This window comes from Eptatretus burgeri, chromosome 3, assembly GCF_056783735.1.
Source record: "Eptatretus burgeri isolate ZD-2024b chromosome 3, Ebu_testis_v1, whole genome shotgun sequence".
NCBI classification, from domain to species: Eukaryota; Metazoa; Chordata; class Myxini; order Myxiniformes; family Myxinidae; genus Eptatretus; species Eptatretus burgeri.
In genome coordinates this window covers 113752834-113773866 of record NC_140963.1, presented here as the reverse complement: position 1 = coordinate 113773866, position 21033 = coordinate 113752834, and the positions used below count along the sequence as shown (strand labels likewise).

General features: G+C 43.8%; 1 protein-coding gene across 4 annotated transcripts in view; it reads right to left on the bottom strand.

The window, feature by feature from the left end:
* The window catches only part of LOC147030766 (tensin-1-like), a 434197-nt gene that overhangs the window by 298347 nt on the left and 114817 nt on the right, over nucleotides 1–21033 (bottom strand). For all 4 annotated transcript variants that reach the window (XM_085875172.1, XM_085875169.1, XM_085875171.1 and 1 more), the window contains exons 2-3: nucleotides 16280–16394; nucleotides 2612–2649 (exon numbers count right to left, since the gene is read on the bottom strand). In XM_085875172.1, the coding sequence (XP_085731298.1) occupies nucleotides 2612–2649; nucleotides 16280–16394 (153 nt within the window). The remainder of the gene's footprint in view (nucleotides 1–2611; nucleotides 2650–16279; nucleotides 16395–21033) is intronic.

Sequence of the window (21033 nt, the reverse complement as noted above, 5' to 3'; positions counted from 1 at the left end):
TTGCATATTAATGAGCTAAATTTAAATGTTATTAAATTGTAAGTGGGTTTATCATGACCAGTGACCCTAAAAACATGGGTTTGGACAGCTCAACCAGGCTGTTTGGATGCTTACTTCTGGAGATATTAAGAAAAATTGTGATTTTGATAATGGTGACTGTTAATTTGCATATTAATGAGCTAAATGTAAATGTTATTAAATTTTAAGTGGGTTTATCATGAGCAGTGACCCTACAAACATGGGTGTAGACACCTCGACCAGGCTATTTGGATGCTTACTTTTGGAGATATTAAGAAAAAATAGTAATTTCGACAATGGCCACCGCTAATTTGCATATTAATGGGTTTCTACAAAAATTCTCAAGGGTGCCAGAGTGGCATCAATCGGAATATTCATTCAGATGGTCTGGTGATCACAAAAAAGGCAGAAAAACATTGTGCGGACCCTAATGCACGCTTTTCTGGCCAACACTCGGACTATTTCAACTTCTCCGGCCAAACCGCTAGGCCGATCCAGCTGAAATTTGACATCAAGGTTCCACTTCTGACTGGTAATTGGGATTGCAAAGCTCTTTCTGGTCACTTGACTTTCAGTAGGTCAAAATGGCAGTCACATAAATTCCTTAAAAAATAATCTTCTCTAGACCCACCAGTCAGAATGTTCCCAAATTTGGGTTGCAACATTAGGCCAGGGTAGGAATGTTATATTGCGGAGGTAATGCCGAACACGTGACCGAAAGTGTGCCAAAATGGCAGACGTAATAAATTTTTAGGAAAATCCATAAATTTTTAGGATAATCCACTAAATTCACAGTTTGTTCCAATTCTTCGGAATAAACTCCCACACGCTCTTCAATCCCACTCTTCCCTCCAGGTCTTCAAAACAGCTGTTCAACACCACCTCTTATCTTCCCCCATCCAAAACCACAATATTTTCTAACCCCGCTAATCCACCCCAAACCCACCTCCTTCAAATTCCTTGCTTTCCTTCCTGAAAGTCCCTGTCGTGTCCATCTTGTTCACCCTTGTGTACCCCACCCCATCTCACTCCCTTCCATAGATCTCCTAATGTCTCTGTTCCCTAGTTTTGTCCTTCCCTCTCCCACCCCTCTTGTCTCCTGCTCCCCTTGTGCGTTTCTGTGTGTTAGCTCTCATCCGAGCCTCGACAGTGTATACAAAAAAAAAAACATCCTTCAAAAATCTTCTTCTCCAAACCCACCAGTCAGAATGCGACCAAATTTGGGTTACACATTCGGCCAAGGCCTAGATAAGCGACAAGTGGTCCTATTTATAAAATAACAAATGTCTTTCTGGATGCATAAACAGAACAAGTAGGCAGTGTTATTCCACCTCTGGTATGGCTTGTTTGAAATACAGATCATGCGGTACATCAGTAGGTGGGGGAGGGGGGGTGAGGGGCTGCGGAGAATAAACACAAGTGAAACTTTAAAAAAGCTGACCGAATGGTTTCATTATTGAGTGGCAGCGCTGACCAATTTTAAAAGCATGCACAATTAGAGAAGCCTTGAGTAACTGACAGAGAAAACGATGCCCCTCTTTTAATCAGAGTGGGCCTTGAGTCGACTCTCACTCAAAACTATCCATTATAAATGAGAAATGTTGGTGTCACCAGGTAAATTATCATGTAAACAATGTAGGTAACTAGGAAAACCCAAGGTGCCACCTAACATGTGCAAATAAGTGACAAATGGGGAATGAAGGGTTAAAATTAGAAAATCAAATTGAGAAAAGCAAGAGAATCAGGAAGAGGGAGGGAGGAATTAAAGGAAATTGGTATAATTGATGTGCATGTAAGGAGTGGAGTGAAAGGGTCGATTATCTTCCCAATGAAAAACCTCACGTAATCATAACAAGTGTAAAGTGACAAGGCCCCAATATAATTCAACAATCACATTTCCTAAATCAGAATACTCAGACAAGTGGATGCCATTTAGTTAATCAGGTTTTTCACACATTATTGGTTGGTAGGATTTGCTTACTCATTATTTAAGACAATTGTACAGGTTTTGATTATTCACATGAAGGTGAAGTACTGTAGTGGGTTTATTTTCCTGTTACATCCAAAGTAGCAAATTCTTCCAAGTCTGCTGATTGAGAAGTAATGTAACATGTGTTTCATGATAGAGTGCCCCCTTCTGACAAATAATTCGAACTACAGTATTTAGTTTACCAAAAGTAGGGGGAAAAAAGCATATACAGTACTGTACGGGATATCCGCTTACCAATAAAAACAAACAAACAAAAAAAAACTTACACCTCGGAATGCAAAAATGTAAAATAAAAACTTCATTTTTGACCATCAAATGCCTTCCAACATGGCCTATGTTTCACATATCACAATTTGATTTACATGCGATCATAGTGTTCGAGCATGCACAACTTCATATAGTGTGTGCACAAGACTGTACAAAATGTGTTCCCTTAGTGCTCTGATGTATGCGACTAAAATTGTTTGCCTAATGTCTCAAAAAAGATGATGGACGAGCGAGTATATAAGTGGAAAACATCAATGAGGAGCAATACTGAAGCTTTATGAATTGCTGAAAATAGATGCGGTTTTTTTTTTTTTAGTTATTTGGATCATACCTTACCTTTGCTTGGCATGACTTGTGACAAGCGTATTTGCATACTGCAACACAAAAGGAAATCAATCTTCAGTGCAAGCAAACAGTTTCTAGGAAATACAACTTGTTCACATCACTAGACATTCTGAAAAGCATAAAGCAGTGTTTGTTTAGTATAAACAAGCGTGAGAGATCAAATGTAAATGTATGTATCAAGCATCCAACCAACGCCCTCCCGCACCCTACGCAAGGTGAATGAATAATCCCCTTTTTCTTGTAACTCGGATTTTAAACAATTTGTCAACCTGTGATAATGGTGACAACATCAAACCAATGCAAAACAATTAATACACATGGAACCTGATTTAAAATGTATTCAGTCAGCAGAATAAATACTTTTAAAAGATCAAATGTGCAGGAAATATATAAAACTAGAAGGACCACTCGGTAGAGCGCGTACGTCCACCATGTAATGCCTGATCCACAAGAACACATCAAGCCCAATACATTTTTGAAATATCATGCTACATATCGTTTTTACCCCCATCTCTCAATGGTAAAGAATCACTTTAAAAATTAAATAATTCTCATATCCAGATCTGGAATCTGATTTTCATCAAAATTGAAGCAATTCTTCCTCGTGGCAATCCCAATCTGTCCATAAAGTTTCGTTGAAATACATCCGTAACCTTTTGAGATATTGTGCTATGTATCGTTTTTAGTCCCATCTCTCAATGGTGATAAATCACTTAAAAAATTAATAATTCTTGTTTCCAGATCTGGATTCAGATCTTCACCAAATATTAAATTAATCCTTCCTTGTGGCACACCCAACATGCCCACAAAGCTTCGTCAAAATTCATCAATAACCTTTTGAGATATTGTGCTATAATATCGTTTTTGGCCCAATCTCTCGTTGGTGAAGAATCACTTTAAAAATCCTCAGATCCGGATCTGGATTCGGATCTTCACCAAAATTTTGCGTTGCCGTCCTTGGCCATTGACCTACAGACACCAAAAATTCAAAACGATTGCATCAAAACTGTAGCCAAAACCTGTGTGAAAAAGACAGACAGACAAACACGACAGACCAACACTCTTGGCAAAAAAATATTTTCGCCAAGTAAAAATCACTCATAGAGTGACACTTGGTGAAACAGAATGGCACTTGGTAGGTAGAGCGCACATCTCCACCAGGCTCAATAGTTTACATTTTGTATCCCACTGATAGATCAGATCTGAATCCGGACCGTAACCAAAATCTAATCGGTTTGTTCTTGTCACCTAACCAACTCATCTACCTAGTTTTGTCATAACTCTGACCTAAAACTTTTAAAAACCACAGTTTGCCATGGATGCTCGCTTTCCATCAACCATTCTTTTTTTTCCAACTTCATTGCCAACTCACCCCCCTCACCCCTCACTCTCACTCTCAAAGCAACCATCCCACTCTTCTCCCTCCAAGCCTGTCTCTCACCTCTCTCAAAAATTCCCCCCTCACTTTTCTCCCACCTTTCATCCCCTCACTCTTCCTTCTCAAAGTTGCCCCCTCTCTCATCCACCAACCTGCCTCCCTCCACTGCCCTCTCACCTCCATCTCTTCACTCCACCTCCTCAAATCCTCAACTGCCTTCTTCCTTGTCTCTTGTACCCCCTCTCCCCCAGCACCACAGAGCCTTTTCTCCTCCTCATTCGGCCCCCTCCCCTCGCTATTCTGCAATACCCCACACTCCTTCAGCAACCCTCCTTACCTGCCCCCCTCGTCCCTTGTCCTACCCTCCCCTTCCCCCTCCACCTCCTGCACCCAAAGCCTCCTCCCCTTCCTCTTCATTAAAAGTGTGGACCTCAAATATCCGGGGCCTTCGCTCAAACCTTTCAGATCTTTCCATACAGGTTGCCACTGACAAACCAGACATTATCTGCCTAACAGAAACTTTCCTCTCCCAAGACGTGTCTGACTCCCAAGTATCTCTCCCTGGCTACTCCCTCTTACGGTATGACAGACCTGAGCCTCGTCCTGGTGGAGGTGTTGCTCTCTTCATCAAAGACTCTATTCCTCACTCTCCATGCACTGCTCTCACTCCCCCACACCCCCAGGAATACCTCTGGCTTCGGCTTCCCCTCCACTCCCACCTCATGTTTATATGTGTACTGTACCGTCCACCGAACAGTGATGACTCCATCCACACCTCACTATCCGAAAACATGGACCATCTTCTATCTTCTCATCCAAACTCTCTCTTCCTCTTATGTGGTGACTTCAATTGTCATCACGCCAGTTGGCTAGGTGTGGGTACCTCTCTCACCTGCCATGGCACCTCAGCAAAAGCTTTCTGCGACTCATTGGGACTAACTCAATCGGTCAACTTCCCGACCCGGATCTCAACCAATGGAACTCCATCTCTTCTGGATCTGGTTTTGACAAATTTCCCTGACAATATCTGCTGCTCTTCCTTCGCTCCAATTGGTTCTTCTGACCACGTCCTTGTCAAAGTGGACATCTCTCTGGCTGTTATCAGAGAACCACCTCACCGCCGTCGAGTCTGGCATTTCACTCAAGCCGACTGGCAGGGTGTCCCGAAAGCAGCCATCAAACTTACAGACTGGTCTCCTATCACTACTTTCTCAAACATCAACTCATCCTGGGAATTCTTTCAAAGAAACTTGCTCTCCCTCATGCACAGATTTATCCCCTCTCGTGTTCAGTTGTCTTACCCTTCCTCCCGCCCTTGGTTTACTGAAGCTTGTGGCGAGGCAGTTGTCCTGAAACAACTTGCCTTTGCCTCATGGAAAGCAAACCCAACTGAGGGCAATCTCAGTTCTTTCCACAAAGCTCGGAACAAGTGTGTATCTACCCTCAGGAGAGCCAGAAAACAACATCTTTCTCATCTCAAGTCTGAACTCTCAAACCTCTCTCCCTCCTCAAAATCCTGGTGGCGTTTAATCAAATCTGTTTCTGGTGTATGTTCCCCCTCCATCCCCTCCCTTACCTCAAATGGCCGCACTGCTGATTCCACACGTGATAAATCTGAATGTCTAAACTCGGTGTTTGCAGCTAAATCTTGTGTCCTAAACCCATCACTATCTTTACCCACTTTACCCAGTCGCACCCAACTGTCCCTGGACTCTGTATCCTTTTCTCCTGACAAGGTGGAGAGCTTACTTTCAAACCTCAAGTCAGATTCTGCAACCGGTCCAGACGGCATCAGCCCACGTGTCCTCAAAGCCTGCTCTTCTGCTCTTGCTCACCCTCTCTCTGTTCTATTCACCCTCTCATTTGCCCAAGGTCATCTGCCATCTGCTTGGAAATCTGCTAACATCACTGCCCTGCATAAAAAGGTGCAAAAACAGATCCCTATAACTACAGACCAATCAGCCTTCTCCCAATCATCAGCAAGGTGATGGAATCCATCATCGCTTCAGATATGAAATCCTTCCTCTTCTCCAATGGCTTGATTTCCAATCATCAATTTGGTTTCAGACCAGGTCACTCTACCCTGGATATGCTGCTTCTGCTCTCCCATCAATGGATGGAGGTCCTCAATGCCAGACAGGAAATCCGAGCCATATCCCTGGACATATCACGTGCTTTTGACACAGTCTGGCACCCTGCCCTACTCACCAAACTCTCTTCCCATGGTATTCAAGGCCATCTCCACTCATGGCTCGCAGACTTCCTCTCCTGTCGCAGTCAACGTGTGGCCCTAAATGGAGTTCTTTCATCCCCTCTTCCTGTGCAGGCTGGAGTTCCTCAAGGTAGCGTTCTGGGCCCTGTTCTTTTTCTGGTTTTCATCAATGATCTCTCGGACTCTCTGGAAAATCCTCTATTTCTCTTTGCCGACGACTCCACCCTCTGCCGTACCATCTGTCATCCCTCAGACCGGCAAGCAGCAGCTTTGCTCACTGCAGATCTGGATAAAATCACAAACTGGTCCAACACGTGGAACATGTCTTTCAATCCAGACAAATCTCACACTCTCACTATGTCTCTTCGAAAGGACCGTTTACAAAACCCCCCCATCCACTTTCTCAACAATCCTCTGGAAGAAGTCTTTTCTTTCAAGCTTCTAGGTCTCACTATCTGCCATGACCTTTCCTGGGAAAGTCACATTTCCAACCTCGCCTCAAAAGCCAGTCGCCGACTGGGAATCCTCCGTCGTGCTAAGTCCTTCCTCGGCCCTCTTGAGCTCCTGACCACTTACAAAGCTTTTGTCCGTAGCCTGATGGAGTACTGCTCTCCCCTCTGGGCTGGTGCTCCTGCCTCCCACCTTTCTCGGCTTCACGCTGTCGAAACCAGGGCATTTAAGATCATCGGCATCTCCCGCAATGAAGCTGAGTCTTTGGGCCTCTCACTCAATCACCACAGGTTGGTCGGTGGTCTTTCTGTCTTCTACCGACTCCTCTCCAGCCTTGCCCCCCTGCTCTCTCTGCGATTTGTCCCCACCACATTTCCACAGGGCGCTCAAGGTCCGCCAACAACCCCCTTCTGGTAAAACTACCAAAATCACGAATCACTGCTCATCTTCACTCTTTCATTCCTCTTTTTTTCCCGCCTTTGGAATAAACTTCCTCACTCTATTCTTTCCCATTCTTCCCTCCAGGCTTTCAAAACAGCTGTTCACCACCACCTCTTATCTTCCCCCATCCAAATCCTCGATCTTTTCTACCCCCGATAATCCACCCAAGCCCACTTCCTTCATTTCTTCTGCTTTCCTTCCTGAAAGTCCCTGAAATGTCCATCTTCTCTTCGCCATGTTCCCCGTCCCATCCCCATCCCTCTCCCTTCCACAGTTCACCTAATGTGTCTGTTCCCCACTGTTTTGTCCCTTCCACTCCCGCCCCTCTTGTCTCATGCCTCCTTGCTGTGAGTTGTGTGTTTGCTCTCATACGAGCCTCGACCAAGGTATACAAAAAAAAAAAAAAAAAAAAAAAAAAACTCGTCCACAACTTTTTGAGATTTCATGCAATACATAGTTTTTGGCCCCAATCTCTCAATGTTGAAGAATCACTTGAAAAATTCTCGTATCCGGATACGGATTTGAATCTTCACTAAAACTGAAACAATTCGTCCTTGTCAAACACCCAACCTGTCAACAAAGTTTCTGCAGAATCCATTCATAACCTTTTAAGATATTGTGCGATACATAGTTTTTGGCCCGATCTCTCAATGGTGTAGAATCACTTTAAAAATCACGGATCCGGATTTTCACAAAAATTGAATCAATTCGTCACTATCACACGCCCAGCATGTGCATCAAGTTTAATCCGAATCCGTCCACAACTTTTTGAGATATCATGCAATATCGTTTTAGCCCCATCTCTCAATGGTGAAGAATCAGTTTAAAATTAAATCAATCTCGTATCTGGATCCGGATTTGAATCTTCACCAAAATTGAATTGATTCAGCCTTGTCACACACCCAACCTGTCCACCAAGTTTCGTCCAAATCCATCCATAACCTTTTGAGATATTGTGCTCTATTTCGTTTGTGGCCATAATCTCTCAATGATGAGGAATGACAAATTCTCAGATCTGGATTTGGATTCAGATCTTCACCAAAATTAAGCATTGCTGTCCTTGGCCGGTAACCTATATACACAAAAAAAATTCAGAACGGTTGCTTTAAAACTGCGGCCAAAAATCGTGTGACAGACAGACAGACAAACGCTACAGAACAACATAATTGGCAAAAAATATTTCGCCAAGTAACAAAGAAACAAACAGACAGACAGGCAGGGGTGAAAACATAACCTCCTTCGACCTTCAGTGGCAGAGGTAAAAATAAATTCCTAAAGTGTGCATGGAAGTTATACGAGTATTGAAATGTGAAGACAAAGAAAGGCTCAAATCCTTTGGATAAATTCCAGGGAAAGGTTTTAAACAAAAAAAGGACATTGACATCCAGTGGATATTAACAATTAAAGCTTTAGAAGTGATAAATATGCTTTTGCTAGGAATATTCACTTTGAAAATATGACTTTTCAACTTGTAAAGAAGATATTTAGTTGTGCATTTTATTTAAACCTCCCATCAACATCTGTTTAAACCGAATGGACAATGAGAAATTAAGTTATGATCGAAGATCAAAGACAGTGATTGAATAACACATAATTGGAGGAGTGACAGGGTCTCTCACTTCATACCTTGCTCAGATTAAAGCTGTTTGGTCCAAGTCGAATGAAGAACAAGTTTTGTTGCTATGAGCTAGTGTCGATCTCCAACAGCAGCCAGGAAAAACAATGTATGAATGATGAATGATGTGAACTGCCATATGAAGCATGCAGAAGATGACGTTTCGGATACGAACCCTTCATAAGAACAAAAACAAGACTAGTTCTCCGAGTGAGAAATATATATATATATATATATATATATATATATATATATATATATATATAAATAATATAAATAATATATATATATATATACATATACATATATATATATATATATATATATATATATATATATATATATATATATATATATATATATATATATAAATAATATAAATAATATATATATATATATACATATACATATATACATATATACATATATTGTTATGAGTCTGGCAGCCATGAGCACACAACAGCCAGAGTCCTTATAGATCAGTTATATCGGTAAGTATGTGTTTCTAGTTAGGGTCCCATCCCGAGTCTAATGGGAATTAATTGTACGTGCGCTGTGGAGTTATTTTATAGTTAGGATTTTACGTCCCAACCAACGACCCCAACAACTCTCTCCTTTCGGCATTGTCCGCGCTCTTTGCTCGCCGGCGAGCGAGTGCGTGCGTGGGCGGAGTTTAACATGAGCATGGCGTCCCTCTTTGGCCAATCGGCAAGGAGCGGGCGTCTCACCCGCCACTCAACACCATCGCCATTATGCACGTGGTTGGAGGTGAGGAGGTAGGCGGAGCTACAAAGGCATCCGATCGGGACTCCATCCAGAAGGGTGGAAGTTGCCCCGCCTACCGTGGGCCTGTCCAACGGGAGATGGCCAGGGAATCGCGCGATGGGTCTGACCAATCAGGAGGCGAGTGGCCAGGAGAATAAGCCCCTCCCTCCAAAAGAGGAAGAGTGTGGTTGCTGGGACGAGCGTTAAGAGAGACAGAGATCGTGGCATTTGTCAAGCAGCCGGTCATCGTGTGTGAGACATTTCTTGTGGGAAAGGACATTTTCAATTCAGACATTTCCAACCTGGCATCCAAAGTCAGTGAGTGGTTGTCGACAAGAGCGCTTCTGTCTGGGTCTGCGGCAGACTGCATCCCGTGCTTCGGACGTGTCTCCTCTGGAGCATTACAGCGAGCGGTCGACCATTTCATCAAGAGAGATAACCTCATCTCGCCCCTCTGGTTCCGCTCCCCTGGTCCGTGCTTTTGGCAACAGGAGCTCCGGGAGGGTGTGGACGACCAGCCGCGTGCTTTCCGCCAGGTAGCCAGCCGTTCTGACTCCCAGCTGAACAAAGACCCAGCGGATCCATTTCTTTTTTGGGTGTGTGTGTCTGTGTGCGGGCCTGTCTTGCCTAAGTAGAATTGATAAGCGTTTTTGCTGTATATTATTTGCATTGCTGAGTCGGATAACTCTGCCCTTACGTGCTCCCCTCGTTCCCCAATTATAATTGGAAATAAATTCCCCTTTTTTGTTGAATGTACCAGCTCGTCCTTGTCCTTTCTACCATTGCTTTGTCGTGCTGCGAACGGGAATTAGGAGGCCTCATTGTTGCCGTAATCATGCAATTGACCCGGCAGGTTTCTGGTACTCTCCGCTTGGGGTACGACTCGGATCTGGCTCGGTAACGGCACGGATCGCGCAGATCCTGCCGAGGGTGAATTTCCCCGGTGGTTTGGACGACGTCGGTATTTAGGTGTGTTGAAATTGGCAATTGACCCTATCCCACGTGGTCGACCTATTGGCGATCTTCGGTCCGATAAGGCACCCATGGCTTTTCGGATTTATCTGAAAGGTACGACCTAAATTCCGGGTGTTCGGTGGAGCCGACTCTACTGCTCCCCCAAGCGGTCGTGCTCGGCACCGAGACCTGGCCCCACAACAATATTATATATATATATATATATATATATATATATATATATATATATATATATATATATATATATATATATATATATATATATATATATATATATATATATTAGCAGAGGTACCTGCACCTTGTGCGGAAGGAATTTGTAAAGTTTAGAAAAAGAGAAGCAGATCAGGTCAAGTGTTGGAGCATGTTCTGGAGGAGCACGTTACTGCTTCCACTTTCCGCCAGTACGCCAGGGGCCTCCATCTGACCATCCCCCAGGCAGATGCCATGGCCCATCCCCATCTCTTAGAAAGATGCTGATCAACCTGCTGCAACCAAGAGGCATGTGGTCGGCCCATTGGCCTCCTCCACTCACGAGGCTCCCTCGCTGAGAGAATCTGGTGATCAGGATCAGCGTCAGGAAAACGAACCACATGTCCAAACAGCCACAGCTGACGCTCAGGGACTATTGGAGGAAACAAATCTCATTTGAGTCTCTCTCAGCAACCGCTCGTTGGACAAAAAGTCTGACCAGTGATAGCCAAGGATTCTCCGAAGAGATCTGGTACCAAAGGAATTAGGTCTCAGTCAAATCCCTGGTCAGAGTCCAAGTCTCACACCAACAAGTCTCACACCCACAAGCAAGACTGGAAGTACAAAGGACTTGAAGACTCGGACTTTCATCCTCCCGCACAGGTACCGGCAGCACCAAACCCCATTATTCAGTGAATCCATGACTCCCCAGGCCTGACCCAGACATCTCTGACTCACAGCCAGCAGACATTAATATCACTGCCAAGGTAAGTGAATCTCTCCACGACCTCAACATCCTTGCCACAAAGAGGTAGACAGGATAGTAGCATCCAAAATTGTCATTGAAAGCCTGGATCTTAGTTTTGACCCAGGAAACCTGTAATCCCAGCGGCTCCAACTCCTCATTCAGCACCTCGAGGGTCCCAAAAAGGATATCTTTAGTCTCAGCAAAATGACTGCATCATCTGCGAAATCAAGGTCAGAGATCTTGACATTCCCAAACGATGCACCACAGCTTGATCTTTCAGACATCCAGACATCCACCCTAAAATCCAGTCCTACAAGTGCTGAAAAGTGTGGTGGTCAGTACACACCCCTGACGAACTCCAGTAACAACTGGAAATAAGTCAGAGATGGTATCACCACACCTCACGGCACTCTCAGTGCCAGAGTATAGTTCAGACATCAGATTGATCAGTTTTGGTGGCACCCCACGAAGACCAAGAATTCTCCAGAAGGCATCTCAATTCACCGACTCAAACGCTTTACAGAGATCAACATAAGCTGCAAGCAGCCCCTGCCGAAACGCTCGTCTGCGTTCGGTGAGGACCCGAAGAGCAAGGATACGGTCAATCGTTGACTTCTTTGGTCGAAAGCCTGACTGCTCTGGAAGCTGGTGCTCAAGCAGATGGTGATGAACCCTATCAAGAATTATCCGAGCAAAGACCTTGCCCGGCACTGAGAGCAGCGTCACCCCTCGGTAGTTGCTGCAGTCTTGGCGGTCACCCTACCCTTTCCAGAGAGGGAAAACAAGGCCCTCTTCCAGTCAGTTGGGATGATGCCTGTGTTCCAGGCAGAGCACAGAACTACATGCAACGGCACGAGTACAGAATTTCCACCATCATTGAGAAGATACCTGGAGCTTTACCCCATTTCAACCGGTTCACCGCAGCCTGTGTTTCCACAAACGTAGATGGACCACAGTTGATTGGAGGGTCAGCAATAGGGATTGTAACATCCCTGACATCCCACTCGACAGCTGGTTCGTCGGTCTGGTACAACCGCTCAAAGTAACCGGCCCAACAGGCCTTCACTTCCGACTCCTCTGTCAAGAACCCACCACTCTCTGCTCTAACTGCAGTAAACCGAGGGACGGGCTTGGAGAAACGCAATGCGCGAATTCCCCTGCAAGCAGGACGAGAATCACTTGACCAAAAGTGACGCTCTACCCCCTCACAGATTCCTCGCATATAGGCCTCCTTGTCCACCCTTAGCGCACGTACAGTTTTTCGCCTCAACTCCCTGAACAGTTCAGCTCTGCCATTCAGCCTGGCCATACGACTCTGGTCAATTGTATCCAGTGTCCCTTGAGAGACAAAATTCTTCTTCGTCCGGCAGAGAGTTTCAGTTTTGGTGAATATCCGAATTTCGATCCGGATCCGATAATTTTTTCAGTGATTCTTCACCATTGCTAATAATTTTTAAGTGATTCATTGGGCTAAACTAATATATGGCACGATATCTCAAAAAGTTGCGGACCGATTCAGACGAAACTTGGTGGGCAGGTTGGGTGTGTGGCAAGGACGAATCAATTCGATTTTGGTGAAGAAAATAAAGAAAAACCCACCCTTTATTACCTTCGCATTCTGTGAAAGGTTATGTTTTGGTTGCTGTGTATTTATTTATTTGTGAATATGTGTGTTTGTTTGTTATTCGCATAACTCAGAAAGTATTAAACCGAATTGCATGAAATTTGGTGGGATGATTCGTGAGTATCCAAGGACGATTTGATTAGATTTTGGGAGTGATCGGGTCAAAGGTCAAGGTCATGAAAAGGTCAAAAACACTCTTTTGAGCATAACTTCCTTCATAATACAGCTATCAACATGCAACCACCGCCATATCGTTCCATGACGAGATACCTTTCGGATGTGTAGTGTCGGATTTGACGCAACGTCATCGGAAGTGCGTCTAAATGACGTCACAAGATGACGTAAATTTTCAATTTTCGATCTCATCAGTTTTGATCATACCGTTTTGTAGGACTTACCTTAAGGACGTCACACACCAAATTTGACTTCGATCGGACTGACCATTATGACGTCATTGATGTTTGAACATGACGTTTTTCAATTGTGGCAAAAATGTCCTGATATTTTACATTCAAATATCCATATAATTTATAAAGCAAAGTCTCCCAAATCCAGGCATTAGGATCAGTACCAAAATATCTGTTTATTGATATACAGGTTTTGCCAATTAACTCTGTAGTTAAGGTCAAGGTCACACTCAAGGTCAAAATATACTTGTAGGCATAGCGTCAGATGTAATAGAGCTATTGACATGAAACCAACGTTAAAACGTTCAGTGAACTACGAGCTTTCAGAATGGTAGTCCCCGATTGGACGTGACGTCCCCGGAAGTGCGTCAAAATGACGTCAAAAGATGACGTCATTTTTCAACTTTTTAATTTTTCAGTGTTTATCATTCCATTTTGTTGGACTGCCTTCAAGGAGGTTACACACCAAATTTGACATCAATCGGACTGACGGTTGTGACGTCATGGACGTTTTAAAATGACGTTTTTCAAATGTGCCCGGAAAAAAGTTGCGGCGGCAAAGGTATGCGCTCTACCGAGGGCCCGTTCTAGTTTATATATTGACTGCTTTTGACGTTTGCACGTGGTACATGCTTGAGAGCCTCATTAGTATGCATTGCTGTCTACGCTATCGCTGATGATTCGCAAATAAGTGATGAAACCTGTCCGGTGGCTGTGGGGATGTGTAGCATTGGGATTATCATGTTTGTACTTTGTGTGAACGTCTTTATAGTTGTTGAGGAACTCCGGGAAGGGTTCGACACAGCGTTAGCACTTACCTTGTGTAAATCTTCTTGGGTTGCTTTATGCAGCTACTTGGGTTAGAGGGTGTGGGAGGGGTCAATTGCTTAAATAATCCTATCCACCTGGGTGTAGTCGATTGGGTGAGAGCTGATTGGCTATTCCCTCCATTCACAGGTGAGAGATGTGGGTGGGTCTTTATATATATATACATATATATATATATATATATATATATATATATATATGAAATGTACCATGGTTGATGATGATGGGAGAGTAATAGGACTTTGTAACCACCCTGTACAGTGCAGTACATTTCTCTTCATGTGAAGCTGATTTTGCAATCTCTTGGTTTCGGGTCTAATGGTCATGGTCACTTGGCAGTTGCAATTCCTCAGGGTTTCCGCAAATCTTACAGGATTGTGAGTTGGACAGGTGACCATGACGGCTATTTTGAAATCTCTCTGTATTGCCGATAAGCCATTATAGCTTCGCGAAAGGTAATATTAAATGATCCATGAACTAATTCCTTCGTGGGTGTGGGGAAGTGTTTTAGGCCCATACAAAAAAGACGAGACAATGCCGGGTATCTGTGTTAGTCAAGTAATGAACGATCAAGAGTAAATCCATTCTCAGGCGACGTTTCACCTGTTTCATAGCAGGCTTTCTCTGGCTAGTAGACCCCAAGCCTCAGCAGGTGCTCACTATTATTCCCAAAGCATCAATTCATTTCCAGGCACATGCCAGTGTGAGGGGTCAATTGAGGAATGTTTTTTTTGTGCTGACCGAAAGCAAAAAAACGCCAATGACATCACTGATGGTCTACTCTGCAATTTTTTCACTCATGATCTGACGTTGTATGTATGGGGGCGAGTAAATGTGTGTGTTCGTTCTTGACTTTGTGTTTCCGGGGCACAGACATGGGTGTCTTCATGTTCGGGTTGGACGTGGTGATGTGTGGGTTGCAGGTTCCATTGAGTGTCGTACTCATACGTGTGTGGGTGTGGTGTTTGGGATCAGACGCTGTTTTTGCTCACCTTGTGCAGCTGTTTGCACCATGGCTCATGGATGCCTAAATAGGGTGTACATGTGGCAGACATCCAAAAATATTAATCAGAACCCTTAGACATGGTGCAAACAGCTGGATAAGTTGGACAACCCTCCTCCCCCTCCCGGCCCTCAGCCTTTTCCTCATTCCTTACATAATACACAGATGGAGCTTCGCAACATTAAAATGTGTTGACTTCACCTTTAACTTTGTTACTATACATCCATACACCTTCCTTTCAAGACAATACATCAACAGTCTGCAGCATCATTGTGATTCAATGCCTGTTCAGGAAACATGTGGGCGATCTTTGCATCTATGGCTTTGCATTGCAGAGATTTGTGTGCCTCTGTTTTACTTCTTTGCACCCCTTTATTCCTGTCCCATTTCCTCCCTTCCCCCTCTTTCGCTCTCCCCTTCTCACCCCACGATCAGGAGAAAAGACCTCGCACTGGTTTCCATGAGAAACCCACTCTATATGCTTGCATGAACACATTCTAAAAAAAAAAAAAAAAGCAGAATAATGCATATTACTACAACAGTAATGGAGTGCATTATGTGTGGAGACAAAGCCACGCTGATGCACAGAGAGGCATTGTGAGTACTGTATTGTTATTCCAAAGTGAACTCGATGGGAATAACATTGGAGGGCAATGAAGCAGAAAAAAAGCTGAATTATCATTTGTGAACACAATTTCTACAGATTATGCCAGTGATTCTGTTAGAATTCTCATTTCAAGATGCTACATGATGGGATTTTACACCTTATTTTCTCATGGGAATGTCCGTCCATGTGTGCGTGCACGCACATACAGGCAAGACCACGAAGGCAAGATCTTGTTTCAAAACAAACAACGCCAATTTTGAGAGAACAGAATTATTAATTTCGTGACGCTGGTGTAAATGAGGCCAAAATATTCTTCCTGTACATTTCATTAACCTTGTTTATTTCCAAATAAGAAATCCTGACATAAACATCCACTGCATATGGAGAATAAGTCATTACTTCATAGTTACACACCTGAGCAAAAGCTTCCATCAATTTGCACCGGCTGCCGGCACACCCGGCAGGGTGGTGCACTACTGAAGGCCTTGGACTGGAATCTGTGAGCAGCTTTTGTGTCCGATTCCTCTGGCTAAGGGTGAGGTGGAAATAAAAGAAAATAAAAACATGGAAGATACTGAATGAGGGATTCGTAAAGAGGTATATATTTAAAGGTTATCTGGTAGGATACTAGGATAAGACCTTGATTTGTAAGATCAGTATCAATGAAATAAATAACAAGGAATTTGAGATGTTATTGAAAGCCATTATTATCAGTCTTCAGTTGCTATTTTTCTGGATTTGGACTTGACACAGAGAGACTTCATACTCAAGTAAAGAGCATGGTTGAGTCAAATAACAATTCTTGCTAAAACCAATGAGTAAAATATTCCCACTTTCCCTGAAATTGTTCCTCTTTTGAGACATGTTAACATAGATCGATCACATTACTGTCTCCATTAACATTGGTCACATCACTGTCTCCATTGACATTGGTCACATCAATATCTCCATTAACGGTCACATCACTGTCTCCATTAACATCGGTCACATCACTGCCTCCATTAACATCGATCACATTACTGTCTCCATTAACATTGGTCACATCACTGTCTCCATTGACATTGGTCACATTACTGTCTCCATTAACATTGGTCACATCACTGTCTCCATTAACATCGGTCACATCAATGTCTCCATTAACATCGGTCACATCAATGTCTCCATTAGCATCGGTCACATCACTGTCTCCATTAACATTGGTCACATCACTGTCTCCATTAACATCGATCACATCACTGTCTCCATTAACATCGATCACATCACTGTCTCCATTAACATCGATCACATCACTGTCTCCATTGACACTGGTCACATCACTGTCTCCCTTGACATTGGTCACATCACTGTCTCCCTTGACATTGGTCACATCACTGTCTCCATTGACATTGGTCACATCAATGTCTCCATTGACATTGGTCACATCACTGTCTCCATTAACATTGGTCACATCACTGTGTCCATTAACATTGGTCACATCATTGTGTCCATTAACATTGGTCACATCACTGTCTCCATTAACATTGGTCACATCACTGTGTCCATTAACATTGGTCACATCACCGTCTCCATTAACATTGGTCACATCACCGTCTCCATTAACATTGGTCACATCACTGTCTCCATTAATATTGGTCACATCACTGTCTCCATTAACATCGGTCACATCAATGTCTCCATTAACATCGGTCACATCAATGTCTCCATTAGCATCGGTCACATCACTGTCTCCATTAACATCGATCACATCACTGTCTCCATTAACATCTATCACATCACTGTCTCCATTAACATTGGTCACATCACTGTCTCCATTAACACTGGTCACATCACTGTCTCCCTTAACATTGGTCACATCACTGTCTCCATTGACATTGGTCACATCACTGTCTCCATTAACATTGGTCACATCAATGTCTCCATTGAGTATTTGGTAGATTATGGTTTAATAGCCTGTTCCTCTGAAATACTGAGTCAACACAGACCATGAAGATATAGTTCTTTATCATACTGTTGTGGAAGTGGATTCTGGGGGGTCAAGCTTATATAGTTTAGAAATAGTTGTTTCCTTAATGCATGTATGTTTGCATAAGAGTCAGGTAATTTAATTGTAAGAGGATTATGCGTCGATATTTGCAAAGAAAACTGTTGTCTTCCCTTCCATATCTTTGTGTCGGAAACCGCTCGTCTCTGAAAACCCCTTTTAATGTGCTATCCTTTGTAATCCGTCCTAAAAGTGCTTTGAAAGGGAATTCGGCATTGCAACACTGATGAGGCGCTAGTTGAGGCACAAATGTGTGAGGCTGGAACATTTTAAGAAAATCCAGAGGCTGAGGAGAGGAGTTTCCCCTTGATTTATGACCGAACCACCAATGAGCTTGGAAAAGTCAGGGCCGAGCGATGTCACAAAGTGGGGCATCCTGCTCGCTCAAAAAAAGTCCGTGCGCACGACGGGTCGAGGTCCAGTCAGAGTCGAGCAGAGTGCCCAGAAAGAATACCCAGTCCAAGTTTCAGCTCCCGGGCCATGTCACCGTTCCAGTTTGCGGAACCCAAGAGAGACCGTGTGTTCCCTCCTCTCGCCTGCAAGAGAACAAGTGTGTGCTGGGCCCCCCAGGCCATCCTGTGAATCTGTTAACTGTGAATGGAACTTTATGGTGCCCGTTCAGGCCATAATGGATATTTTTCAGTCCTGTCACTTCTCCTGTGGTGTGCCTGTGGGCTATTTCAGACTTATTGCATCAAGGCTCTTCCGTCCATATGGAACCCAGGCGCATACTTCGAAGTGTACATAGAGTTGTGTATAAAATTTTTCATGTTCCCTTTTCTCCTTTCCCATTCTATTAAATAAACACATAATTGAACTGGATCTCCTTGAGTTTTTCAAGTCGGTATGATCACAAAACTGTTCAGTTTTACAAGTCCGATAAAGCACAGATTGGGTGGGACATTTAGCATTCCAGGTTAAACTCCTACCCTATGAAGAGCGACAAACCGCTCTAAGCCACCATTTTGAGCAGCTCGGTGAGGAGGAGGAATCCGGTGTGTCGCTCGATCAACCTTGCATTAACCAAATTGAGCGAGACAAAGGAATGATTAGGCCCTCAATCCGACTCGGTGCGTCTGGGCCGATTGGCCAAAACAAACTCTGCAACAATATATTTAAAACAGGAAAACATTAATGAGAGATGGAAGTCACAGGGGGTGGTTGGGAGTGTGGGTGGATGCAGTGGTTGGTTAAAGGAACTTCCTAACTGAGAAAAGGTAGAATATTCTTTTTATTGCGTAAAGAATGTTGTTAAATCGTTAGATTCAGTTACAAGACAGGTCTATGTCCTGCAAGACACACGAACAACTAAAGCACACACACACACACACACACACACACACACACACACACACACACACACACACACACACACACACACACACACACACAAGATGGTGCCGATGAAACCAGCACGTAATCGCCTCATCACTCACCGGTTTCCCCGCTTGGATCTGCCAGTGGCAATTGTAAGGCCTCTATCTTAGCGGTGAGGGGTGAGAGAGGAAGAAAGAAGTGTTTTGGAAATATGACTGGCAATCTGAACGAAGCGAGGAGGCTCGATGGTAGATGGAGCGATAGAACATCGTGGGGTGCACATGGTTTTGTGGCTCGCACGCTGTCGGGATGAAATTCTGCAGAGGTATGTGTCTCCGATGGACTGTGTGAGACCCTGGACACCAAGAATGAGAATGTGAGCTTCAAAAGCAACATGGCCACAGTGCGGAGGATCAATCATGCATGGAGGCGTGAATCACAGAGGAATGCATGAAGCTTGAATCCCCACAGATGGTTGCATCTTGGACGCACTGCTTGGAGCCCGGGATGAATGCTGTGAGGCTGGCTGTGGACATTGATGGTCTTGTAGGTCGGGCAAAGAAGGGGGAGGTAAGACCGAAGCGATGGAACTCTACTCGTGCTTTGGTGGGGATGTCGGGTAGCCCATGCGGCAATTACAGAGTGGAAATATCAGCACCGAGGTGCTGGCGGGGGGGGGGGGATGTCAAAGAAAGAAGATAACGAAGCTTGTGTTGAGAATAAAAGAAAAAGAAACACCAAAAAATGAGACAGAGACCTCATACAGGTAGAGTCCTGAGTCTGTGCAACCACAGAGAACATCCAGAATACTCGCTGCATACAATCAAGCCTGCACCTCCTCTTGTGAGAAAGAAGACCATCTCACAGTGAAACAGAGATCTTTACCAAGTCGAGACGCTGATGAGGGGTGCTACCTTTCTCCGGAAAACCAAAAATAGAGCTCCTCAAGAGAAACATAAACAAAGAAAGAGATCATTCTCTCCTGCAAAGTGTATGCAATTAATGAACAGTGGGGAATGCATGGCAGGGGAGGAGGGCAAGATTCATGGACTCGTCAAAGACAACAAAATTGGCCATCGAATAGAGACACAGTGCCACATCACAAATTTGAAAAAGTTGCGTCAACAACCCATCAATTCCTCATTAAAAGTTGGGTAAAATAAGCTAGATATTTGCGATCACAATGCTAAAATCTGCGAAATGTGACATCAGCGATCACAAAGCAAAAATATACCCATCAGAGATGGGGAATCCCCCGCAATTGAAACATTTTTTTCAAGATGGCCGCCCCAGTCGGCCATCTTGGATCCGGTCATGCCCAAAATCAATAGGGTTCTTCCTTTTCAGGTGCTACATGTGTGACTCAAATTTCAAATCGATATGGCAAACAGTTTATGAGTTATCGCACTCACAGCTAAAAATGTTGATGCCCAGCCAGACGGATGGACGGACGGACGGACGGACGACCCGGGTGACAACAATATCCCCCTTCCGCCATGCGGCAGGGGATAAAAACGCATGATGTTTTTTTCACACAGTCATTTGACCTTGAATTTTAACTCGATGGATATAATGTAAATTCATTGTAAACGCAACTTGCTCTTGGCTACCTAAAGAGGACAATTTCGTTCTGATCAGCCAAACTTAGTCGAGTTATGGTGAAACATATTTCAACGTCTATAATTAGGACATGACCTTAAAATTATGTCAAGGTCAAAAAAGTCAACCCGCATACTTTTCATTTCCCATTATTGAAGCAAAATTTCGTTTTCAAAGCCCCAGCCAGATCAGAGATACTGCTTGGTCATTG